The sequence below is a fragment of the Ursus maritimus genome, unplaced genomic scaffold (genome assembly GCF_017311325.1).
Source record: "Ursus maritimus isolate PB19 unplaced genomic scaffold, ASM1731132v1 scaffold_21, whole genome shotgun sequence".
NCBI classification, from domain to species: domain Eukaryota; kingdom Metazoa; phylum Chordata; class Mammalia; order Carnivora; family Ursidae; genus Ursus; species Ursus maritimus.
The window spans coordinates 39009254-39035783 of NW_024424564.1; the positions used below are offsets into that span (position 1 = coordinate 39009254).

General features: G+C 47.5%; 1 protein-coding gene across 1 annotated transcript in view; it reads left to right on the forward strand.

Moving 5' to 3' along the window:
• STAB2 (stabilin 2) overlaps positions 1 to 26530 on the forward strand; it is a 144219-nt gene that overhangs the window by 46706 nt on the left and 70983 nt on the right. Inside the window, 13 exon segments of the mRNA XM_040637381.1 lie at positions 2447 to 2500; positions 2804 to 2884; positions 4995 to 5147; positions 8260 to 8322; positions 10734 to 10820; positions 11597 to 11683; positions 12827 to 12938; positions 15438 to 15618; positions 17894 to 17987; positions 19423 to 19581; positions 22390 to 22485; positions 24209 to 24304; positions 25733 to 25780. Of these exon segments, the coding sequence (XP_040493315.1) occupies positions 2447 to 2500; positions 2804 to 2884; positions 4995 to 5147; positions 8260 to 8322; positions 10734 to 10820; positions 11597 to 11683; positions 12827 to 12938; positions 15438 to 15618; positions 17894 to 17987; positions 19423 to 19581; positions 22390 to 22485; positions 24209 to 24304; positions 25733 to 25780 (1311 nt within the window).

Below are 26530 nucleotides of genomic sequence, written 5' to 3' on the forward strand. Positions count from 1 at the left end.
AACTCAGCTGGAGACAGGAAAGTCCCCATCAGCCATGCCCATGAGACAGAAAATAAGCTGATTTCATTAGAGAAATGGCTTCTAATTCTGATTTTGGAATGTCGTGTTTCCTTTTCAGTGTATTTTTCTGCTTCTCCCTGAAGCAAAATTTCAGTCCAGGAACCATCCTATCCGAACAGAGACCACAGCTACTGATGACCAGCCCCAGTTTATGACTTCATCACTGAACTAGGCAAAATGAAAGCACAGGGAACCAGAGACTGGCCCTTGCCAGCCCACAAATACCTTGCAAGTAACATGGGACAAAGGGAGGTGAAATTGCAGAGCTCAGGGTCAAATTAACATTCGATAGAAAAACTCTCTCTCTGCCCTGGCATCAAAGGGCTGGGTTTTTGTTATTTTTACCTAGAACAGCAGGGAGGAAGCGAATGTCTTCATAAGGGAGAGGAGGTACTAACTACATGGAAAGGCTCTGCTACCAACAGCAGCACCTGGACACACATCCTGTCGATTTGAATCACACTGGACTCAATCTAACTGAATGATGGCCCTCATGGCTCCCAGCCAGCCAAGGCGACAGGCACACACATGGCAGGAAAGATGCCGATCAATTCCTTTGTCCCTTTCATTCTCCTCCTTCTTGTAAAAAAGGATCCAACACCAATTAATTCTTAGGACTTTAAAACTGAATGATCCAGTTGGTAACGTCTTCCCTACAGAATCAGAAGGTTGGAAGGGGTCCACACCACTCTCTTTATTTTGCAGGCCAAACCAAGCCAAGAGGTGCTACGTGGCTTGCTCAAAGTCACAGCAGCACAATCAGAATTAGAACTCATGACCCCAAGGTCCAGCTCAGTGCTCTTCCCAGGACCCTATCGGCACAAAAGTTTTTACGGGGCCCACTGTGTACCGCACACTGTGTGGCCTGAGGACTCTGATTAATAAGCCAGACAGACTTAAGCCTAAGAAGGACCATGGACCATGGACCAGCAGGGGCTGACCCCTGCCCTCCGGGAGCTTGCAATCCAGCTTGGGCTGACATTTCCCAGCAGTCCCCACTTTTGCTTACCCCTTCCACCACTGAACATCCAAAGTTGTAATCACATTGCTCCTGCCTGCAAGTCCTCACTTGTGGGTACCATAAAGCAGCTGCAAGGGGACAATAAGGGCCAGAGTCTAAGAGTCTAAAGTCACATGGTAGCAGAGCCAGGGCTGCAGAAAGCAGCCTGTCAGGGCTGGCTACCTGGGGTTCAACTCCAATGTTCTTATGGGTAAGCCTGCCCTGCACATACTGCTTTTGACTTATCGATATAGTGGCCATCCAATGTATCATCCACACCAGGATACTTGAGAGTGAATGGGACTGCCAACATACTAGGCGTAAAGCAGGGCTGTACCAGACAAGCCAGGGTAGGAGGTCACTCTACTTACAGAAAACTCCTCTGGCCTAGGGACCTAGGACAAGTGCAGAGGGGAGTCTGGGCGCACGGGACTCTGATTCAGCAAGGCTTTCTTTCGACCTGGGACTTCTCGCTGTTGGAACATGTCCCTAGAATGGTCAGCCTCTGGGAGGTGACTACAATCTTGATTTGTGATTCCCCTCCCGTCCGAGCCGAGTAACCACGGCTGTGCCACTTAAGAAGCAGAACTCAAGGGTTATGTAGCTTGTAACTCCCAGCTCTGACTCTGCCAGGAGATTGCAGACCCCCATGGCCGCTGTCCCCAGAGTGGTTCCCTGCACTTCTCACCTCTGTACGCTCTCCCCAGGGTACCCCTACGGGGACTGCTCACCCCGCTGATAATCCCAAGACTCTCTTTTTTTCCTCCACCACTACAATGTTTCTGAAGCATGAGAAATCGTGGAAAGCACTTTGAAGGAGAGGTGACCGTGGACCATGGTGGCGCAGAGGGGGAAACTGTCCTGCCCAGATATTCCTAAGAAGGCTTGTGTCTTCCTAAATATCCAGCACATGGTCTGACAAGCAGACATTTATTTATGGAGAAAATGAAACCGAATCGTCAACTGAGGCTATCTTAGAAATTCCAGAATGTAGCTTTAGATGTTCAGAGAGGTAATGGAGCAGAGTGACTGAGAACTTCTTAGGCTTATTAACCTAAGTTAGCTTTGCGACCTTTGTCATGTCTTTAAAACTCAGTGTTATCACACATAAAATGTGTCAATAGCGGTCCCTCCCTCACAAGGCTTTTAGGAAAATTAAATAAAATGTGCTTATAATGCTTTCAGAACGGCTCCTGCCACAAAGGAGGAATTTGGTGAATGTCAGCTCCTGAGGATGGGTTTTTTCTCATCCTGAACTTCCCAATGAAGAGATTACGGGGCATTGAGTTTTCTGGATTATGCATCCAAAGTCATTGGAAGTTTCCACAAAAGGGGGAAAGTTGTATTTTCTGCAATGACTAAAGAAGTATTTTGATTCCATTGCAGGGATCTCGGAAGCTTCTGGAACTCGTCAGATACCACATTGTCCCATTTACTCAGGTTGGCCCCACGTTCCTGCCCTATTTTTTCCTGCTTTCCACATATCTGACCTCCTCTTACATTCCATTATTAGAGTGCTAGAAAATCCGTGACAATTGTTCTTTATCTCTAGCTCTGGGCATACCCTTAGCAATGAATAATGAGCCGTTATCAGAGAAACCCTCAAAGCCACAAAACAGATGACATCAAACCTCCCATAATTTACTTCCTAGACTTCTGAGCTATTTTTTCCAATGAGAACTTTACAAAAGCAGGGCCCCATGCATTGCTCAAAATGTCTGTGTTGTTCTCTTCTCTTTGCAGCTTGAAGTGGGTACTCTCATTGTGACCCCACACATTAGGAGCCTGGCCAACCAGATCATACAGTTCAACACAACCAACAACGTAGGTGAAAATTCTACTGCCGTTGTCATGACTCACATGCATTTTTGCTCTGCTTATGATTGTTCACCAGGTTATCCTCCCTCTACCCTAACTCACAGGCTTACAATCCTGATGATTACTTCATTCATTCGTTATTTCTTGCATTTCATGATTTCATTTATTTGCTGAGCAACTGCAGATGTGAGACTGAATTAGATGCCCGGGATAAAGCAATGCAGAAGCCAGGGTTACATTCCAGCAAGGAAAACAGACTTTGAGCAGCTAATTAATGACTAGCTAATTATTTCATTGCAATTATAAGAAGTGCCATTATAATTATAATGAGAGTTTACAATAAGAGGAGGCTGGGCGTCTAGAGGTCCTCAGTAAGGTAGTGATGCTTTAGCCAAGTTTCAAAGGATGAGTACAGGGAACTTCAGCAGAGATGAGTAGAGGAGAGTTCCAGGCAGAACGGAGAACATGTGCAAAGGCCCTGTGGTGGGAGGGAACATGACTTACTTAAGAAACTCAGTGAAGGCAGCATTATTCAGCTAACTCCCTGGGCTAATATCAGCTAAAGTCTGACAATGCGCAGATTCTCTCTCCTGTTGATTCACTGGTGGTGGTGATGATGATGATGATGATGCATCTTTTCTGCATCTATTGAGTGCCCACTATGTGCCAGACACCATTCTGGGTCTTAAATGTAGACCAATGAGCAAATAGAGAGAAGTCCCTGGTTGCATGGAACTTTCATTCTAGTAAATAAGAAGATAGACAATAAACAAATTAAATAAGTAAAACACAGCATATATTAGAAGGTAGTAAGTGCTAAGGCAAACGAACAAAGAAGGGGGATATAAAGCAAGGAGGGGGCTGGCATTTTAGATAAAGTGCCCAAGAAATCCTCATGGAGAAGAAAACATCTGAGCAAAGGCCAGAAGGAAATGAAGACACAAGCAAGCAGCATGAATATCTGGGAAAAAGAGCATTCCAGAAAGAGGGAGCAAAGAAAGGCACAAAGAAGGGACCGTATGCCTGACCTGGCTGGGGAACAGCAAGGTCATCGTGGCTGGAACAGAGGGGATGAAGGAAGAGTGGTAAGAGGTCAAGGCAATGGGAGGGAGAAGGAGAAGTGGGATCAAGTCACGCATGGCCTAAGAACTCTCACTTTAAATGAGATGAGGAGCCATGGGGGATTTCACGCAGTGGGGAGACATGATCAGACGTCCATTCAGGGAGGCTAGTTAGAAGCTGATGGCAATAGCCCAGAGAATGATGGCGACTCAGACCAGGGTGGTAGCAGGGCTGTGGGATGAAGTGGTCACATTCTGAAGGCATTTCGAAAGAAGCCCCAGGAGAATCTGCTGATGGATTAGAGGAAGAAGTCTCCTGAGCTTCTGACTCGAGCCACCAGAAGGATGGAGTTGCATTTAATACCACAGGTGGAGCACAGGGGGGAAATTGGAGGTCAGAATTCTTTGCCAGTCTGTTCATTTTCTGCTCCCTCCCCTACACCATAAGCAGGGGCTTGTCTGGGGTTGTTACTGATGTATCCCCAGCGTCTACAGCAGAGCATAACACAGGGTCCATAAATGCATCTGAATGAACGGATCCCCGCTTCGCCAACAGAGAGGTAAAACAGGTCCCCCGCGGTCTCCTAGCAAATATACTACAGAGCTGGAATAGTTGTACCCCTTCCCAGCCCTGCACCTGCAAGGACCATTTCTGCAGAGACATCCTAGCCTGGTCTCAGTCAGGAATTCATTTAAGATCCGTCTTGCCCTGGGGCGCTTGGGGGGCTCAGTCAGTTAAGCTACGGCCTCTTGGTTTCAGCTCAGGCCATGATCTCTGGGTCCTGAGATTGAGCCCTTCATCATACCCCCCACTGAGCGTGGAGCCTGTTTGGGATTTTCTCTCCCTCTGTCCCCCATCCCTTGCTCTCTCTCTCTCTCTCTCTCTCTCTCTTATAAATAAATCAACCATTAAAAAAAAAAAAAAAGACCCATCTTTTCCTGTCATCCAGGCCCTTCCCAAAGCAACGGTCTGAGCAGTCACCAGCACACAGATCTGCCTGGGGATGGCTGGTGCCCCGCAGGACAGAACGAAAGACGTCATTGCTTCTTTCCAGGGACAGATTCTGGCAAATGACGTGGCCATAGAAGAGACCGAGGTCATCGCCAAAAACGGTCGAATCTACACCCTGACTGGCGTCCTCATCCCTCCCTCCATCGTGCCGATTCTGCCCCACCGATGCGACGAAAGCAAGAGAGAGATGAAATTGGTAAGGAAACTAGGAAGATAAAGAGGGGCCCCTGAAAAGCCCCACGGGGCAGGCATCATCCTTCCCTCTCACGCTTCTGAGGAAGCTCACAAGGAAAGCCTCACCCCAGGAGCCTCATTCCAGACGGGCTTCTGTCTCCACGAAGAGGCAGGCGGGCCTGAGGTCCTAGCTCATAAACTGTGACTGAAGGCTCCTCGGGGGAATGTTCCACCATGATCGATGCCTCCCAGCTCTACTGGCTCTTTAGAGCTGCTGTACCAACTTAGCACAAACTAAGAGGCTCAAAGCAGCAGAAGTGCATTCTCTCACAGTTCTGGAACGCCGTGGTCTGAAATCCAGGGGTTAGCAGGGCCGTGCTCCCTCTGAAGGCTCTGGGAGGGGGGGATCCTTCCTCGCCTCTTCCAGCTTCTGATGCCTCCCAGCAATCCTTGGCATTCCTCGGCTGCGTTAGTCCAATCTCTGCCTCTGTCTGTACATGGCTTTCTTCCCTGTGTGGGTCACTGTGTGTGTCCCTCTCACTTCTGTTAAGGACACCAGTCATTAGACTCAGAACCCCCCCCCAATCTAGTGTGACTTCATCTTAACTAATTACATTTGCAAAGACTTACTCAAGGGGACATGAATTTGGTGGGGAACACTAGTCAGCCCTCTACACCAGAAGTCGGGTCAGTCCCTGCCTGTGTCACCTGGGACCACCTTGCTCCAAGCCCATAGCTTTTCTCCAAGGAACTTAAAAAAGAATTTCTTCTCAGGTTGGGTGCTCTGGCCTCACCAATCAACCATCTTTCTGTATTTCTTTTCAAATACCAAACTTTCTGTTTGCCTGTGAGCTTGTGTACCCTCTAATGGCTTTCCTGTTTCCATAGCAACCTACTTGGCTGAGCTGGCTTTATTCAAAGCACCCCAAATTTCAACACCGCTGTATATGTGATCTTTCGGTTCCCATGGAAACCATACCCCCAAAGTTGGTGCAATAATAGGTCTGGGTCTTTCTTTTCAGGACACTGGAATAATACTTCGATGATTGTTCTCAAAATATCCTTGGAATATGGGCACTGAGCAAGGAATAATGGGCTCATTTTATAGGTTTTATTTACTGATCCCTCTTCTGATCATGAAGGCTGGAAATAGCTGGTTGGTCACCTGGTACAGGGTTATGGCTGGTTCTTCTGATATGTTTTAGGGTATTGGCCAGGTACCCATCCTCCATGCCAGTCATATGCCCTCTGGAGGATTTGATTCCATTCTGAGGACCCCTTTTTAAGAGAGGCAGAAACTCAGTCACTTTCCCAGCCAGTCCCTGGCAGCGATTTATGTTTGGTTCATTCTTTGAAAAAACAGTTTTGGCAGGTACACCACCTGGCTTGGGCTGGGTTGAAGATCAGAACAGGCCAGATGAGAACAGTCTCACCTCCTATTCCAAAGGTGAAAGATTTTGTAAAATAGGACCTCTGCCAAAAAGACTCAATAGGGGTTTAAGTATTGACTTTAGAGCTTCTCCATCCCAAGCAGCCACCATTCAAGTCCAAGGAAGGAAGTCTGTGGAGGGGCAAGGGCAGTGCTGACTGCCTGCTTGTGGCAGGGTTGCTCTGTTCCAGGTTGCTCAAAAGCTTGTTCTCCAAATTCCCAAAGAAAAGAATCTAGATGTGGGTTTGAGCCACAACCCAAAGGATTTTGGTTTAATAGAGAATTGAGCTTCCCAACACCTGTCTTGGGATAGAGTCTTCTTTTACTATTTTCTCTGGGTTTAAAGTCAAATCTATCAGCTCTACATGGTTTAGGATGGTTTTGATTACGTCTGTTAAAAGTACAAATGCCGGGGCGCCCGGGGGCTCAGTCGGTTAAACCTCTACCTTTGGATCAGGTCATGATCTCAGGGTCCTGGGATCAAGCCCCGCATTGGGCTCCCTGCTCAGCGGGGAGTCTGTTTCTCCCTCTTCCTGTCCCACTGTTTGTGCTTTCTCTTGCTCTGTCTCACTCTCTCAAATAAATAAATAAAATCTTAAGAAAAAAAAAAAAGAGAGTACAAATGCATTATCTGCAAAGTGTTTAGGGCCAGCACAGAGTAGGAGCGGCGGGCCTGTCTAGAAGTCTCAGTTTTCACCAGCCTGAACCCACAGCTGCCTTTAGTCTTGTATGTTTGGATTTTAGAGGTTTAATTAACAATTCTCTGTACTAGTCGGGGTTCCCGCAGGAAACAGAAGTTACCCCAATGGTTCAGATGAAGAGACTTTAATGAAGACGCTACTACAGAGGGGTGGGCAGGGCTAAGGAGACAATCGAGTTATGCTGGGGCATCCAAGGAGAAGGAATGGCAGGAAACCATTACCACCCAGGACCAAAGAGGTGAGGAAGGGAGGGCTAGGAGGTGCCCGAACCCAGTGAGAGCTGGAAGGGTGGAAGAAGTGACATCCGTCAGGAGCTATAGTGACGGTTATTGCCAAGCAGAAAGGCAAGGAAGAAATACCTCGATCTTGCCTGCCTCCTACCAATATCCTGCTGGCAACTCACATTGGCCAAGACTAATAAGACGCTGGTAGAGGAGGCTGAGAGACCACTCTTCGAGGTCTACCTGCTGGAGCACAGAGCCCAAAGGAAAAGCTCAGAAAACTGATCTGGAGAGATTTGGAGGCACTCACCCCTCTCCTTCCTCTTGAATTCAAATGAAGCAAAAAGCCCGGGGGACTGAAAGGCAGAGATTCAATGCTCAGCTTCGCTGCTGCTCACCTAATTGGAGAACAAGGCCGTCGTGTGTGGCCACTGCTAATGCGTCATCTCTGGCGCAGGTGGACAACGGCAATGCTTCCTCGGGGACAGGTGCCTCTACATGGCAGACAGGCCATCAGAAGCCTCAGGCCGGTGGACAGTCGATCTGACCCTGAAAGAGGAAGAGGAGGGGGCTGCTCCAAGCAAGCTAGTTCCCCCTCCCAAAGGTCTGGCCGCGGCACTGACTTCCCTCCTTCTCTCTGGGGAGGCGTCAGTAGGGAGTGGAGAGGGAGGCCAGGAGTGGTCCTCGTGGACCCTATTTCAGAAAGAAGCCTGAGGCCAGATGGGGTGGTCCCCTGCTCCCTCTTCCAAGGATGCCTGTACTGATCCTTGTCTTTCCTTCCAGGGCACCTGTGTGAGCTGTTCTCTGGTGTATTGGAGCAAATGTCCTGCTAACTCTGAGCCCACAGTGAGTGTGACGGCTTCATGAAACCACACCTCACCCAAGCGACCCCACCGGTGTTGCTTCTCATCCTTTCTACCTTTCCTCTTAATTAAGAAGAATTAATTGAGAATTAATGAACTGAGAATTAAATGAACATTATGCAGATTAACAAGAGAAAAGTTCACAGATTTTATGTGTACACAGGGGCACCCATAGGAAAGCGAAGACCCAAAGAAATGGCAAAATGCAAATGTTTATGTGGTAGGTTAAATAAAGGGAGGCAATTGCGGGAAAGTCACTGAAATGTACAGGGAGGCTAGAGGAATTTCAGAATTATTTTAACAAGGTCCATTTGTGCAGCTTTTTCTCTGCTTCGGCTTCCTGTCTCTGGTGACAAGAGGTCTCTTTTGTCCTGGTACGGGGAGGGCGTCTTTCACAGGGGAGCTTTATCCCCTGCTTTCAGAAATGAAAGGGGTAAGTCAAGAGTGCCCCTTTTGTATCTGCTGTTTTTCAAGTGTGACTTGAGCTCAAAGCAATCCTTAGGCCAAAGCGGCCAAGCTGGGGCTGGCATATTCTGCCACACTTTACTCCTGTTTGGTCTTCCCAAGAATTTTTCTAGATAGAAATACAAGGACTATCATGAGAATGACATTAGGACCATCAAACCCTTTTCAAGTTGGACTGAATTCTGCACACATCTATTGAGAGCTGGTTCCCAGGGCATAGAGATGAATGAGACATAGTTTTGTTTTGTTTTCGTTTTTGTGTTGAGAAGCTGTAGTCTAACAAGGAAAACAGATCATTCTACAACAATCCAGAATTCATATGCCAAGTGCTCTATGGATGACAAAAGCAAAATGCTCCAAGGTAAATGATGATAGAAATCTCTGCCTATAATTTTGTCCTAAAAAAGAGCATCCCAACCCGAAGTATCATTCAACACTAGAATAGGTCACTAAGGAAGGAGATGAGCTCTTTAACAGAATCCTACTGAGAAGCATTTAATAAAGCAAAACATGAACATTAAATTGGCACAGGTGCGTAGATAGTTAATTTGCTCAGTGAAGCCATCACCGCTGAGTCCTACAGGATATTGTCAATCAGGGAATATGGAGAGGGAGGAGAAGAGAGGAAATCATGCTGACCAGCATCAGAGTGGCTGCTGTGTGCCACCGTTCAAAATGCTTTCAGAGCACACCTACGAGGTAGGTATATTACCATCACAGCCATCGTGTGATCTGGGAACGAAGGTAAGGAAACAGAAGACACTTCGTACAAGGTCACACGGCTAATACTTGGCAGAACCATGATCCTATATCCCTGAGCCCAAGTAAGGAAAAGAAGGAGAGAAAGAGAGCAGAATTAAATACATGGGTTAGAACCAAAAAAGCCCCAAAACTTCCCTTCCCAGGCTCCCGTGATCTATACTTACTTAATTATCCTGAGAGCTGGTAAGAGGACTGAATATTCCTTCCTCAGTGACCTCAGAATGCCTTTACACAGCTCAGATTTGAGGATTTTACAGCCCATGAAGTTCTCAACGCTACCTTCTTGAGCAAGAGCCTAAGACGAAGATGTGCCTCCACATCAACGTTTACCTCGCATAAAATTAGAGCCAGGGACGAAAGGCTTAGGATAAAACCTGAGATCAGCATTATTGTCCCATTTCACAGATGAGGCAGCTGAGGCTCACAGAGACTATATATCTTGCCTGTGATATCCTAAAGCTAGTAAGTGGTAAGACCCATTCTCTGGACCTGTCCCTCACTAGCAGAGCTCTTGAGGAAAAAATCATTTACCTGTCGGGACCTCCGTTCCCTCATCTACAAAAGAGGGATGAAAAATGTCCACACCGAGTTGAAGATTGATGACCTTGTACGTGCAGTGTGTCTGCCCCTAGTGAGTTCTTGATAAATGGCAGCTCTAGATAATGACAATTGGGCAGCAGGGGTTTGAGAATGGAAGGTTGCATTTAAGTCTTTCCCCCACGCACACACATACACGCCACTCCCAAGAGAAAAACTCAGACCATCCCTATTTTGTTTGGTGGATCTTTCTACAAACTAGAAAGAGTCTCTACCGGCTCCAAAAGTTCTCTGTAGAAGGAGCTTGGGGACGGTTATTGCCTGGAAGAGGGGCCTGAGCCACACCCAGGATGAACAGGAAAGTGTTCCCCTGGCAATGTCTGCTATGGCAGGAGAGGGGAGGTGAAGATAAATGTGCCCCGATTTGTGCCAATCCCGGCCTGTGTTCTACCAACAAGGAAAGAAGGTGACTGGAGCTCTGACCGGGAGCCACATGAGCTGGAGAGCTCTGGTGCTCTTTCCTGACGTCGAGGGGAAATGGAAATAGGCTGTCGAGTGTATAAAGCAAGCAATGCCCAGAGGACCTCAAAATGCAGGCTCAATGCATTTTTCCCGTTGGCTTTCTTCCAGACACTCTTCACACACAGATGTGTCTACACTGGCAGAGTAAGGAGCCTAAAGAGCGGCTGTGCCCGATACTGCAATGCCACCGTGGAGGTGAGGCCGGCAAGCCAGGCAGCTCCAGGGCCACACTCCTGGGCCTCAGTGTCTGTGAGGTCACAGGGTGCCAGTGGGGCCTGGGCAATGCCTTCCTGCAGGGGAATGGCAGGGTGAACTCTCTCCGCGGGGCCCAGGTCACCCCCTTCCCTGCATCCATCCCTCCCATGGTTCCCTCTCACTCTTAATGGTGAGCCCACACTCGACGCTCCCCCCGAAGGACCAGCCACTGCCTTGTGTCCGACCTGCCTCTTACCCTCTTTCTGACCCCAGAGTGTGCACGCTGGCCACTCCCTCCCTTGGAGCACTTTTCCAGATTCTCCTGGGGCTGATCCATCATTCAAGTGTTTAACTCTCACCACCCCCTCACCCTGCCATCACCACCCAGTTCACAGTGGCCTCCCCAGGCTCCTCCCACCTTGGCCCCCACCTGCTACCACTTCCTTACAGTATTTTGTCTTCCCAGCACGTACAGGTCCCTTTTTTTCCATTGATTGTCTCTTCCTGACTACACAGAGGTTGGGCTCCATGAGTGCAAGCCTTCGTGTCTTGTTCTCTCAGTGCCAGAGCTGGCTTGGCACCCATAGTCAGCCCTCGGTACACGTGTGGTGAGCAGATGGCCGAGCACCAGCCACGCCATCACCTGCAGAAGAAGTCGAGCCCATAAGGGGGAGCTAATGCTGTTTATTACAATAATGGAAATTAAAATGTTATTCCTTTGAGGAATTGGCACTCTGCTTGCGGTTTTAAAAGGCAACACGTGTTTTGTTTCTCAGATACCGAAGTGCTGCAAAGGTTTCTACGGGCCTGACTGCAACCAGTGTCCAGGAGGCTTCTCGAATCCGTGTTCGGGGAACGGCCAGGTGATATAAACCGTTTCATGAATGCTGAGCTTGGCCTGTCCTAAGTCAAGTGGAAAAGTAATTTTTAAAACCACTAAACCAAGAAGTGTTACAGTGCCAGTCACTCTTCCCAGAAAGTAAGAGAAACAGATCAGTTGCAGATCAGAATAGAAGGTATCTCTAGCAGAAGGAATTGGGGCCAGGGATGGATGGTGGCAGGGGTGGGGGTGGGGAGTCTGGGAGTGTGCCAATCGCTGCTTTCCTGCAGCTGACCACTTGACCTTGGATAACTGAAGGAGTCTCCCTCTAACCCCACTTTCCTCCTCTGGGAGGAGAGCAGAGTCCCCTGCTTTGATCTCCAAGATTTCTTTCAGGATGAAGATTACTTTACTTAAAAAATAAAAAAGGCACTGCCCAGTGATTGCTTTTTTTAGCCCACCTCCAAAACCTAGTAAAACGTAAAGGCCCAAACTTAACTCCTCCAGCTTAGAGGCCAGAGCTCAACAAACAAAGGTAAAAGTAGCCATGGTTCACATGGGAAATTACAGATCTGTACATTTCAGAAACACATCTAAAATATGCCCCTCTTGAGGGGAAGGAAAAACTGCAACGACGGGTGGGCTGAGGTGAGGCAAGAACAGGGTGAAGTGGGTACGAATTAGCGACCACAGCCCGTGCCAGGAGGTCACCAGCGCCTACTCTGGTGCACAGTGACCATTGCAAAGCCAACCTTGAAACGGCGGAAATGGGGAGGTGGAAGGCGGAAAGTCTCACGCTGCAGGGGGAGATGCGACGGGGCGGGGGGAGACACTGCTGTCTGAAGTCACAAAGCTGAGCGAGCGAGCCCCTGGAGAGAACGGCCAGCCTTCATTCTGAAGGTCGGTGGCTGGTCACACCATCCCTCAAGCATTGTTTGCAGATTCCGGTTCACCAATGACTTCCCGTAAAGTTTGAAACCCCGACTCAGAACCCCAAGCTTGTCACTGTTTGAAGCACCCTACCTGATACCAACAGGACTCCCCTTTCGACGAGGAGTCCCAAAGAGCCACGTCTAGCAGATAGAATCTGACTTCAGAGAAGTCAGGCCATGACACAAAGGCATCTGGGACTTCTTTACAGAGGGGCGTGGTCCTAAATGCCCTCCGGGCCTGTCTTTGCTTGCAGTGTGCGGACGGCCTCGACGGCAATGGGACGTGCATTTGCCAAGATGGCTTCCATGGCTCCCAGTGTCAGTTCTGCTCCGATCCCAATAAATACGGACCTCGGTGTGACAAAGGTAAGTGGCACTTCAGCAGCTTCCTCCTGCTCCTCAGCCGGGATCCCCGCAGCACTGCAGCGAGGCCGTAGTGCAAGCCTAGTGCTGTGTGCCCCTTTGCTTGGCGTCTACCCGCATCCCAGGGCATTTCTCAAGCATGTGGCTCTCAAGCTGCAGCCCACACCAGACTGCGGGGCCCCACCACAGAGTTTCTGGGGCAGCAGGCCTGGGGTGATATTGGAGAACTTGCGATTCTAACCAGTTCCCTGAGTGCACCAACACTGTGGCCCAAAGGACCACAGTTTGAAAACCAGTCTCTTAAGGTTTCCCCACAAACCTGAAGTGACCATGGGCTCAATAGCAACACACAGACTCACTCTCTACACTTCCAGCAATCCCCTTCTCTCTGCTCCCCCCTCTGCAAAATGTGTGACCTTGGGCAAGTGACTTCCCTCTCTTAGACCTCGGTTTCCTCATCTATAAAGTGGGGATAATATTAATAATTACCTCATAATGTTAGTGCAAGTTACAAATGGAAAGCACTTGCCTTGGAACAATGCCTGGCACCTAGAATGTAATACAAATACCCTAGCTCTTATTATTATGTGTGATTGTTGTTACTGTTGCCATTATTCTAAGTTCAGTGACATAAATGTCAGGAAGCTCGGAGAACAAGCAGAAAGTTCCACAACACTAGGCATTAAAAAAAAACGCAGTTATTTGATCTTAGAAAATGCATTATGCCTTTTAAAATTACAACATGTGTATATTTAAGTAGATAGATACATAAATATATAGAAATAAATATAGATGTATATTTCTACACTAAGATTAGAACTTGAAAGAAAAAAATGAATAGATCAGAGCTGGCCATGAAATCAGGCCAAGCTGAAGTTAAATCCCCGTTCTGCAACTGACAGGCTGTATGACCTTAGAAGTCTCACTGAGTCTTAATTTCCCCGTCTATAAAATGAAGATAATAATAGTACCCATGTCATGGGGTTTTGATGAAGTTAGACCATAATTTAGGGCCATAGCACAGAGCTGTACCTAGCAAGAAATCAGTAGATGAAGCAAGCCATTCTTACTACTGTCACTACTAACTCCATTCACTGGTTACAAGGCACCCAGCCCTTCCCCCCTCTCATCTGGTCTGATCTTCACAAGCACCTCTCAGGATGGACAGGAATCTGGACAGGGTCATGGGGGCTGACCCTACTCTACCATTCTTTGTGCCGAACAAGGTTTCTGAGAAACAAAAATACAATTTTCTTCCACAGCCTGCCAACGTTGGCATTTTTATGAGGCCAACGGGGCAGGGTGCTGAGGCCAGGGGAAGCCATGGAGGTTTCCGCTCCAACGCCTCTCATCCCGGTCTGCGGCTGCCCACCATCCCATGCAGGAGAGCCTCCTCGTCCTTCTGGGCCCCTGTCCCTGGCAGATGAAGTCCTGATTTGCTTGAAAGTTTATGAAAAGTCTTTTGTTTTAAATCCAGCCATACTTTTCCAGCCCGCTCACTGAGTCTCTCTCTCCGTCCTGGATGTTGGCGGCAAGTACCCACACGAATTCCTCTCCTATCGCCCTCCTGGGGCAAAAACCACAGAAGCCTTCCTTTCTGATCAGAGCCAAGCCCCCAAATCCTTGCCACCTGCCTTTAAGAAATTTTGCATCCTTCTTTCCACTCCCGCGTGCATAGGAGCCTGAGTCTGAAGCACACATTGCAACTTGAAACACCTATCATTGAAAGCAAAGTAAACCGTTCAAGTTTAAAATGATCACAGGCATGCGGAAACACCGACTGACACCCTGACCTATGGTGTTTGCACGTGGGCACTAACAGACACGGAATTTGAAGGCCTAGGTTCCAGTCCCTGTTTGAAAACTTAGCAGCAAGTTAGGCAATGTGCATCACCTCTCTGGGCCTCAGTTTGCTCATCTGGAAATGGAGATGATAAGAGTACCTACCCTCTGAGGCCGGTGGCTGTTTATGAGATGGTACAGTTAAAGGCCGGCTCGATGCCTAGAACAAGGCCAGTGCACAGATACTGGCTGTCAGTTAACGGTGGTTTGCTGTGATAGAGAGTAAAGAACAAGTTGTGTAAGCCCCATGTCAGAGGCCATGCCGGAGTGAGAAACCGCCTCTACTGATTCCAGAAAGTTGAGAAATTTCCAGACTAAGCTCTCCAACCATAAAGTAAATGAAGACTGAGCTCCTTGGCATCTTTCACACACACACACACACCCCACACACAGACATGCAAAGCACTTCTGAAACCGACTTCTTCCCATCCTTGATGGGACAGTCAAGCTCACCAAGCACTGTCGTGGGTACATGGAGAGACACCTGAGAAGCAAAGACACAGCTTCCAGAGCCTTCCCCCGGCTCAGCCCTAGGTTCTGCTCTGATGGGCACGAGGGGGGGGGCGCTGAGGGGAGGTGGTCCCTCTCCTCCATGACCCATGTGCCCTATTGCTACGCCTGTCCCCCAACCCCCAAATGTCCCTCTTCCTTGTCTTCCAGAATGTCTGTGCATTTATGGAACGTGCGATAACAGGATCGACAGTGACGGGGCCTGCCTGGCCGGCACGTGCAGAGAAGGCTCTGCGGGGAGGTTCTGCCACAAGCAGACCTCCACCTGTGGGCCCTACATGCACTTCTGTCACATCCATGCCACCTGTGAATACAGCAATGGGACGGCAAGGTAGGCCTGTAGGGCACCACCCTTAACACCCCACGGCCACTCTGCCTCCTGTAGATAGACCCAGCCCATATCTCAACTCTTTGCAAACAAAGGCCTGTTATCTCCAGCTGCCAATGTGGCTTTTGTGGAGAAAACCTCAGACTGAGCTGGGTTCAAATTGCAGCACTCCCTGCTTTGAAACTTACCAGCTGTGTGACCTTGGGCAAGTTACTTAACCTCTCCGAGTTTCACTTTCCTCGTCAGGACAATAAGGATGATGCTGCCTACAGAGCAGGGCAGTTGTGGAGATTATAAAAACTCGATGTAAAAGCACTCAGTGCCAAGGGTGCCTGGGTGGCTCAGTTGGTTAAGTGCCTGACTCTTGATTTTGGCTCAGGTCATGATCTCAGGGTCCTGGGATCGAGCCCCAAGTCAGGCTCCATGCTCAGTGGCAAGTCTGCCTGATATGCTCTCTCTCTCCCCCTCTGCCCCTCCCCTCACTCAATCTGTCCCTCTCTCTCAAATAAATAAATCTTTTTTTTTTTTCAAAGCACCCAGCCCCAGAGCTAACACATCATGGTGCTCAGTCACGGAAACTATAATTATTATCACTACTCATGTGAAGAAACGAAAATGTAATCCATCCCTTTCCAACCCTTTATAAAAAGCCTTTATTTCTTAGGGCCATTAATAATAACTCCCCTGTTAAAGGCATCTTACAGGAAATTAGCTCTTGGTCATTAGATCACCATTTGTTTCCTTAATAGTGTCTAATATATGCACTGGGCTTGGAGATGGGGGAGGGGGAATGTCAGAGGAAGTTTTCCTCTCTGGAAACATCTCTGGTTCAAAGGCATGTACCCACCTGAAAAATAACCTGGGAAATGCAGAGAATGGCTGATAATCTTGGCCTCAGTTTTACATTAATTTGCAATTGCACAGTTACTTACTTCCCTGTTTACAGTCTGTCTCCCCCACGAGACGGTCAGCAGCATGGGCCCAGAGACTGTCTCTTCTCCTCCACCGTAGTACGACAGAAATGCATCTGCCTCGGGAGTGAGGACCTACATCCGTGCATAAGGCAAAAATCACAAGTTCTCAAAACTGTCCTTAAAACCTCTGGAAACCCTCACAAAGGGCTATCGACATGGGTCTGTATACACTACATCAACGTAGGGAAATCACAGTGTGGAACAGAGCAATCTACTTTTTCATGGGGGCACCACATAAAGTATTTTGTTCCTCATGGAGCCTTGCTACATGAAAAATGATTCTATTTAAATTCTTGTGAGGCACCCATGACTGAATTTGCAGCAAATGATGTGGGATGTGATGGAACCACAGGGGATGCAGCGCCTCTCACGAGGGAGTCACTGGATAGTGGTAGGCCAGATGAATGCACCAACGGCCCATTTGATAAAGTATCATGGTGGAATATTTTGGGAGGAGTGTCTCAAAGGGTAAGGAGTCAGAAAACTATGTCAGCTCATGGAATCACACACTTGAGAGTGTGGTGCTCCCAAAAGAGAAAGTCTGAGGGACCAGAGAAGGGAGAGAGGGGAGGTCTCACCTGATCATCATTTGTAAATACTTTACAAACTCCTAGAAGAGGGGCGCCAGGGTGGCTCAGTCCGTTAAGTGCCTGACTCTTGGCTTTGGCTCAGGTCATGATCTCAGGGTCGTGAGATCGAGCCCCACATCGGGCTCTGCGCTCAGCGGGCAGTCTAGCTGAGATTCTCTCTCCTTCTCCCTCTGCTCCTCCTCTCTGTGCGCTCTCTCTCTCAAATAAATAAAATTAAAAAAAAAAAACTGTCTCGTAGAAGAGACGGTAGTTGTTCTCTGCAGAACCACAGATAACAGCTAGAGGCAGATTCCAGCGCCATCAAAGCAGCAACGCCCCCGGATGTCCGGCCTCGCCAGGCGCAAGCGCACTCACGCAGGCTAAATGCTCCACGTGCTTTAATTTCCCTCGCTAATCTTCGCAGCTTTATGAGGGAGATGTCAGACTCATTTTCCAGACGGGGAAACAAAGTCTCCCAGAGATTAAGAGACTCAGACTCATCCAGGGTCATAGGACTGCAAAGAGGTGGGGCCTGGATTCCCACCCAGGCATGTCTGACTGCAGACGCCCCAAGTGCCTGGGACCACCCTGGTACACTGGCTCCACCCACAAGGGCAAAGTGTCACATGTCTGGCCAGGAGCCGGTTCACCCCGGGCTGGCCGGGCTTTTCCTGGGGGGGTGCGGCTTACATTTCTGATTCTGTGCTGATTTTGCGCACGTGCTCTTCGTTGCAGCTGTGTTTGCAAAGCAGGATACGAAGGGGACGGAAACCTCTGTTCAGAAACGGACCCTTGCGCGGGAACCACGCCGGGGGGCTGCAGCCGAAACGTGAGTGTTGCTCTTTATTTCCAGGCTGCCTGGTTTCTTAGGAAATCCTGAGGGAAGGCCTTGCAAAAAGCGGTGTCTGAAGGCTTTTTCTTGCATGAAGCACATCTGCTGGAACCTCGAGTTTTAAAGATGATGCCCGCGCCTTCTGTGAGCCTCCACTTCCTAAGTCCGCATGCGCAGGGCGTGTCCCAGCACCACAGGAGCGGGGGTCTTTGGGCCCTTAAAAACACAGCCTGAGAATCAGATATTGCAGATTATTAGTAAAAAACCAGTGATTCAAATGTTAGAGCTTACAAGAAACTTGAATGTCCATGATCTCATTTGCTTTCCCTACCCCACCCCCAACCCAATAAAGAATATGCTTATCCCCATTGTACTGATAAAGAAACTGAGGCTTGGGGACGCTAAGTCGACTTGCCCTAAGTTCTGTTACTGGGGCTAGCCCAGGGGTATAGCCCAAACCCACCGCTGCTTTTGAATATCCCCACCACCACGGGGCCCTCCTCACCTCCATTCCCTATGCACAGTTTACTAACTGGTCTCCCTGCTTCTTCGTCGGCCCACCCTGTACATTCATTGTCCACCCACAGCCAGAGGGACTTGAAGCAGGTCGGATCATGTTTCTCCCATGCCAAAACCCCTTCAGTAGCTCCTCCTGCTCGGCTCGGAGGGTGAAATCAGACAGGAATGCCTTGCCGCGCCTCACCAGGCACCCCTGGGGCTGGTCCCGCCCTCTGGACAGCCTGCCTGGCACCTCCTTCCTCTCCTGCTGTCCTTCAGCTTCCCGGGCTGCTGGTCCCCAGAGGCCTGGAGTTGCTACAGTGGTTAGGAGCTGACAAACCGAGGGCGTCGGAGGGGAGGGGGTTGGGGGAATGGGATAGGCTGGTGATGGGTATTAAGGAGGGCACGTATCGCATGGTGCACTGGGTGTTATACGCAAGTAATGAATCATGGAACTTTACATCAAAAACTAGGGGTGTACTGTATGGTGACTAACATAATATCATAAAAAATATTAATTAAAAAAACGGAGCTGGCACTTCAGCATTCTAGAGACGGAGTTCCTGAAGTTTTGTAGCTGTGTGACCTTAGGCAAGTTACTTAACCTCCTCTCAGCCTAGCTTCCTCATCTGTAAAGCACGTAATGACAGGACCTTCCTCAAGCTGATGGCTTATACCAGCAAAACATTAAGAACAGTCCCCGGCTCCAGAAATGACAGCAATGTGCCTGGGGCCAGCCCCTAGCTGGCCCACAAGAAGCAATTCTGTTCTTTAAATCGTCTCCTGTTTCCTCTCGGTGCAAATGTGCATTTTAATCATTTCTATCGCACTCCAGGCAAACACGCGTTTCTAGAAGGCACCTTCTCTTTTTGCTTTGGGAATCACGTGGCTGGACTGAGGTATCAGAGATCCGCTGCTTCTTTCCCCCCTGCAGGCGGAGTGCATCAGAACTGGCGTGGGGACCCACACGTGCGTGTGCCAGCAGGGATGGACTGGGGACGGCAGAGACTGCTCGGAGATCAACAACTGCCTGCTGCCCGGCACTGGCGGCTGCCACGCTAACGCGACGTGTTTGTATGTGGGCCCCGGGCAGGTAGGTGGGGCGACGTAGAGAGCAAAGAGGAACAGGACTCCGGCAGTGGCTCTTCCCCGCTGCACACGGCAGTACTTTGTCCAGAACTTACTGCAGCCTTTTAATCATTTGTGGTAGTGAGAAGGGGTTGTCACAACAAACCTGTGATGTGGGTACTATTTTTTTTCACCTTTTGACACTCTTCACCCCTTTAGCCCACCCCCACCCCCACCCAGCCTCTGGCAACCACCAATCTGTTCTCTTTATCTATGTGCTTGGTCTCGGTTTTTGGTGTTTGGGTTGTTTGTTGGTGTTTGTTTTTTAAAGATTCTGTATATAACTGAGATCGTATGGTATTTGTCTTTCTCTGTCTGACTTATTGCACTTAGCATAATTCCCTCCATGTCCATCTATGCTGTTGCAAATGGCAGGATCTCAATCTTTTTTATGGTTGAGTAATATTCCATTATATATATCACCTCTTCTTTATCCATTCATTTCTCAGTGGACACCTGGGTTGCTTCCATATCTTGGCTATTATAAATAATGCTGCAATGAGCATGGGAGTGCAGATATCTTTTCAAATTTGGATAAATACTCAGAAATGAAATTGCTTGAAGGTATGGTAGTTCTATTTTTAATTTTGTGAGGAACCACCACACTGGTTTCCACAGTGGCTGCACCAATTGACATTCCCACCAATAGTGCATGAGTTTCCTTTTCTCCACATCCTCACCAACACTTGTCATTTCTTGTCGTGTTGATAATAAGCATTCTGACAGGTGTGAGGTGATATCTCGTTGTGGTTTTGATTTGCATTTCCCCGAGGATGAATGATGTCGAGCATCTTTTCATGTACCTGTTGGCCATCTGTGTATCTTCTTTGGAAAACTGTCTATTCAGATCTTCTGCCCATTTTTTAGAAGGATTGTTTGTTGTTTGGTTATTGCATTGCATGAGTTCTTCATATATTTTGATATTAACCATTTACTAGATATATAATTTGCAAATATCTTCTCCTATTCAGTAGGTTGCCTTTTCATTATGTTGATGGGTTCCTTAGCTATGCAGAATCTTTTTAGTTAGATGTGGCCCCATGTGTTTATTTTTGCTTTTGTTGCCATATAGGTTACTAGCATTATTCCCATCTTACAAAAGAGAAAATTGAGGCACAGAGAAGCTAAGTAATTTGCTCACATTGCACAGAAAACAAATCATGTTGTGAGATTTACACCCAGACAGTCTGGCTCCAGAGCCCCCTCTTAGCCACCTGACCACACTTTGTATTTCTGTAGCACTCTACAGTCGGTGATCACTTTCACTTAACTTCACGTAAGGGAGACTGAGGCAGAGAAAGCTACTGCTCGGGAACCAGTCCACACTGGGGAGGTGACGACGACTCTACTGCCGTCTTATGTCTCACCATGCACTTGGCAAACAATTGCATTTGTTTTTTGACTCACCTAAACTGCTAGATTGCATTTGAGAAAGACAAAATATGTCCTGGTCTCTGTATTAGTTTGCTAAGGCTTCCATAACAAAGTGTCACTAATTGGGTGGCATAGAACAACAAAACTGTATTGTCTCACAGTTCTGGAAGCTAGAGGTCCAAGATCGAGGTGTGGGCAGGTTTGGTTCCTTCGAAGAGCTTGAAGAAGAATCTATCCCATGCCTGTCTCCGAGCCCTGGGTGGTCTGCAGGCAATCTCTGGCATTCCTCAACTTTTCCACACATCATCCTGATCTCTGCCTTTGTGTTCACAGGGCATTCTCCCTGTGCGCAGGCCTGTGTCCAAATCCCCCCTTTTCATGAGAACACCAGTCGTATTGGATTGGGGACCCACCCTTCTCCAGCGTGACCACATCTTAACTTATTACATAATAATAATCTTATTTCCAAGTAAGGTGACATTCTGAGGCTCCTGGTGTCAACATTTCAACATATGAATTGGGACTGGTCGGGACCCAGTTCAACCCATAATAGTGTCTATCCCCTCTCTGCTCTTTCATTCTGTGGATAAAGGCATCCTGATGTGGGAGATGGAGGAAGAGAAAGGTTTAAGAAATAAAATAGACTATATCTAGGATAGCCCTCAGTAGTTACTAGTTGGCTGGAGAACTTTTAGATATTCCAAGTAGGTACAAATCTTAATTACCATGAATATTTATGTAAAAAGACAAACCATGTTTGGCTCAATATGTCAGGGTTGGGGGTGCGGGGATGTGCTATCCCAATACCAAGTGGAGAGGATTAAATACCCATGTTCATAAGGTCTCGCCCTGCTGCATAAACGTGTATACAGGTGCTTCTGTATACATATGTCTGCATCTAAGATACACACATTTACCAGCGCCTGGGTGCCTCAGTCAGTTAAGTGTCTGACCTTTGGCTCAGGTCATGACCCCAAGATCCCCTCCCCCTTCTCGTGCTCACTCTCTCTCTCTCTTTCAAATAAATAAATAAAATCCTTTAAAAAAAAAGATACACACATTGACCTTATAAAGCACACATAGCAAATGATACTTACATTGTTAAAGATACAAATTCTAAGTAGAAATTCTATTCCTTTCTTCCCACAACTTCATGGGTTGTGGCGTATCGTGCTTCTGGGATAATGAGTTCAAAAAGAAAGTGCCAGGGAACTCTCAGATGAAATGTAACACAGAACGCGCAGACCAACAGCTCTGGAACCTGAAATATAACAAACAGAAGACATTAATTCGGAGGGTCAAACGGCTGTGAACTCCGTGGCTCGTTTCTCAGGCCATGTGATGCCGACGCTAGAAAGGCACTTGTTTTCAGTAATCCCTTTTGTTCTTGGAATTATAGAATGAGTGTGAGTGCAAGGAAGGATTTCGAGGAAATGGGATTGATTGTGAAGCAGTAACTTCATGCTTGGAACAAACTGGGAACTGTCATCCACTGGTGAGTTACTTCGTTTCTTTTATCCTTACTTAAAAAAAAAAAAAAAAGTTGGGGCTCCTGGGTGGCACAGCGGTTAAGCGTCTGCCTTCGGCTCAGGGCGTGATCCCGGCATTATGGGATCGAGCCCCACATCAGGCTCCTCCGCTATGAGCCTGCTTCTTCCTCTCCCACTCCCCCTGCTTGTGTTCCCTCTCTCGCTGGCTGTCTCTATCTCTGTTGAATAAATAAATAAAATCTTTTTAAAAAAAAAAGTTAATTGAGAAAGAAAGAGGCTAGTTTATTTCTTATCCAGAACCTACTAAGGAGCAAAATATTTCCTCTTCCCAAAAGGAGTCCCCAGGCAGAATATGAGTAGTTCTTACAAATGTCACTCCAATCCAAAGCTTGGAAGAACCAACATAACGATTGCCAGATAAAATACGGGCTTCCCAGTTAAATTGGAATTTGAGATAAATAACAATCCTTCAGCACAAGTATGTTCCAAAGATGACATAGGGCAAATTTATACTAAAAATTATCCAGACCTTCTCCAAAATTCATATTTAACTTAGTATTTTTTATTTGCTAAATCCGGCAATTCTAAATCCACTAGATAACTGGACTCCCATTTTGAACGTCGTAACCTAACAGATGATTGGTGTGACCGAATCCACACGAATCAACTTAAGCAAAAAAGGAATTTGCAGGGAGTACTCCCAGGGTAGCTCCGTGGGCAGGAAATACAAGTAGACTTCCCTAGGACCCAGAATCAAGACCCGAAGATGCAGAGATCAAGGCAGCCTCTTCCTCCAGTCTTCTGAGACTGTGTGTTCTCTCATGTTACTTTTCTCTGTACACCTGTTTTCTCTTTGTTTCTCTCCCTCTCTACCAACTTTTAATGCTCCTCTTTGCATCTTGAGGTACACAGCTCCCTTCTCTTAGATCAACATCACCCTCTGCCCCTAGTGACACCCCTAACTTATTGGCAACTTATGTCCCAATTCCAAATCATAGGAGAAAGGAGCTGACCAGCCCAACTGGATCCAGGGGTCCACATATAAGCCAGTCAATTATGGCCAGGGAGTGGGGTGCCATATTAGGAACATGGTCGCCAGGGCCCACCCCTATGTAAGGGAGGCTAGTTTTTAAAGAAAAAAAAAGGGGAGATGCCCCACAGTATCAATTTCTTGAGAATCATGAGAGCACTTCATAAATCGGAAGGAGATTTGCTTCAGTACTTCTGCTTCATTTAAGCCCAGCCAAGCCCTGATGTTCCAAATACGAGAAGTTATCGCAACTGTCACTTCATTCCAAAGCATGGAAGATCCAACACAGAATTGGCAGATAAAATAAGTACAAGACACCCGGTTAAGTTTGCATTTCAGATACACAATGAATCTTTCTTCAGCACCAGTAGGCCCCAAACATTACGTGGGACTTACTTACACTAAAATGTACTCGTTTATCTGAAACTCAAATTAACTGTGTGTCCTATACTTTGATAGGCAAATCTGCAAGGGATGAAAAGAAAGAATTTAATTGTGATTAAGCAGGAGCTGCACCAAACATGCACACAGGAGCCTTTCTTGGGGACAGGGCAGGGTCTGTGGGTCGCTCCTGCCTCTCTCAACCCCAAAGTCGCAGTTCTCACCTTCGAGGGAGCCTGAGGGCTCACGGATGTAACTGGGAGCTATAACTCCTTTGTTAGGAAGGCAAACTCTCTCTTGTATCTCTGTTTTATCAGGCAACCTGTCAGTTTACTTCTTCTGGCCTCTGGAGTTGTGTTTGCCAGGAGGGCTATGAAGGAGATGGCCTTCTGTGCTACGGAAATGCAGCCGTGGTAAGTCAGCCAAGATGAACTCCTGTGCAGAATAAGGACAAAACTCTAAATAAATAAATAAATAAATAAATAAATAAATAAATAAATAAAAAGCTCTTAGCGAGGATGCCTTTAAAGTGTTCTACCAGTCATGTGCTCCAGGAGCTCATACATGAAACAAGCTACTCATTCTACCTGCAAACAGCTCAGCCTCGCTGTCCTATTGCCGACTCCTCTCCCCTGGCCCAGGGCCCCAGTCTCCCGGCTCTCTGCCACCACCTCAGGTCCCACCTGCACCGCCCTCTCTCTTGGAGCAGCCCCTTCAAGGGGTTCCTCACGCATCTCAGCCCTTGCACCTATCAGTTTACATACTTACTATCTGGCAGGTATTTAGTAACTCATTTGATAACCTCACTACTTCCAAAAAGGAATTGAGGAAATGCTGAGATTTATTGCCTCTGTGTAAATTTGCATACAATAACTATTGCCATTTTCATGGTGTTTAATAGTTTTAAAATGCTTTCCCCTACACGAATGTTCATAAACCCAGCAGCAAGGCATTAGCATATTCATTTTTGAGATAAGACTTGAGTTCTGAGAGAGGTTAAGTGACTTGCCCAAGATCACACAGCTAGCAGAGGGCAGACTCAGGAAATGAACGCTGTCTATTTGAAGTCAAGTCTAGCCCTTCCTTTATCCCACCTGCACCAATCACTGACCTACTGGCACTGTGGGTACCTTTTCAAGTCTTAACTTCCCCCAAACAAGTGTATGTTGTGTGACAGCAGAAGTCATCTTTGCCCTTTTGTATGCCCTCCCTTTGCTCCAACCTGGTGCCCAATATATGTGATCATTAACACAGTCCATGGTGGAATGATGAAAAAGAAGAGTGGCTAAGACTTCCCGAGCATGTCCCGCAAGCCAGCCTCTATTCTAAGCCTTCAAAACAGTAACTTGTTCAAATTTCGCATCGACCATCAGTGGGGGCTTTTATTATACCCATCTTACAGACAAGAACACTGAGGGCCAGAGAGACCAAGTAACTTGCCTAAGGAATTAGGAAAGAGCCAAACCAGAATGAAAACCAGGGTGGTCTGGCTCCGTATTCCACCACTACTCAATGTGGGGGCTGTCATTGAGCTCTGTGACCCTCTCTAGGGTCAGGAGCCATGTCCTTAAAAACTAAATTCTGACTTGGAAGAACTTCAGGTGGTTGTTCGAATAGAGAGGATAACAGAGCCGCTAAGCATGAAAGAGCCATGCAGCTTTGGCAACATGGAAATTCAACTACTGGCTGCCTTTCATGTCGGCCGGGAAAATGAGCTGAGCCAGCCCTGGGACGGCTAATCGCGTGCTGCTCAGACGGGCGCTGTGATGATGCTTATTCACTGTTCCTTCTCTCGTGTTCTCTCTGATCTCTCCCTCCCTCCCCTGCGCGACATGAATAAGGAATTGTCATTTCTCTCCGCGGCAGCTATATTTAACCAGTGGATAAACGTGAGTACCTTTGTTGGAACTTTGGAAATGTATATGATTTTAGAAATTTGCAATACATATACCACAAAACTGAAAGCGCAGCTGGTAGGAAGGAGGGAAGGCAGTTGTCTAGAGCAGTGGTTCTCCACCTTGACCGCACTTTAGAATCACATGGAATACGTGGTTTAAATAGCCATGCCTAGGCTCCCGCCGCAGACACTCCGACTTGATTGGTCAGAGGTGTACCCTGCACATCAGTGCATCTTAAAATCTTCCCAGGTGATTCTAACACACAATCAGGGCTAAGAACTTCTGGTCTAGGTTAAGCTGGAGGGGTCAGCTTTTCAACTAATCGCTTCATTCATCGAGAGGTCTTTTTTAAATGTCAACATAAATCATTATTGCAATTCACTGAGTTGGATTTGGGGTTTATAGTTGTAATCTGGAATAATCCACGTGTGTTTAGCTCTCAGCCCAACGTGCTTCAAGGAACTTCTTCCTCTCTCCTGGAAAGTTCTATGAAGAAGAGTCCAATCCCCACTATACCCAGTTGTCTTCATCTCTGTCGTCTTTGCAGGAGTGGGCCAAAGCGCCATCACAACCACTGGTTTATCCCCTTTGAGTAGATATACGCCGAGATAGGGAGTGTGTGGTCAGCACCCCTCTGGGACAGCTCCTAATTGCTTCTATATGCAGCCTCTCTGCCCCACCACATAAAAGAGCAGGGACTGAGAGTCCTATTGCACATGCTGATTTGCATATAGACTAGGC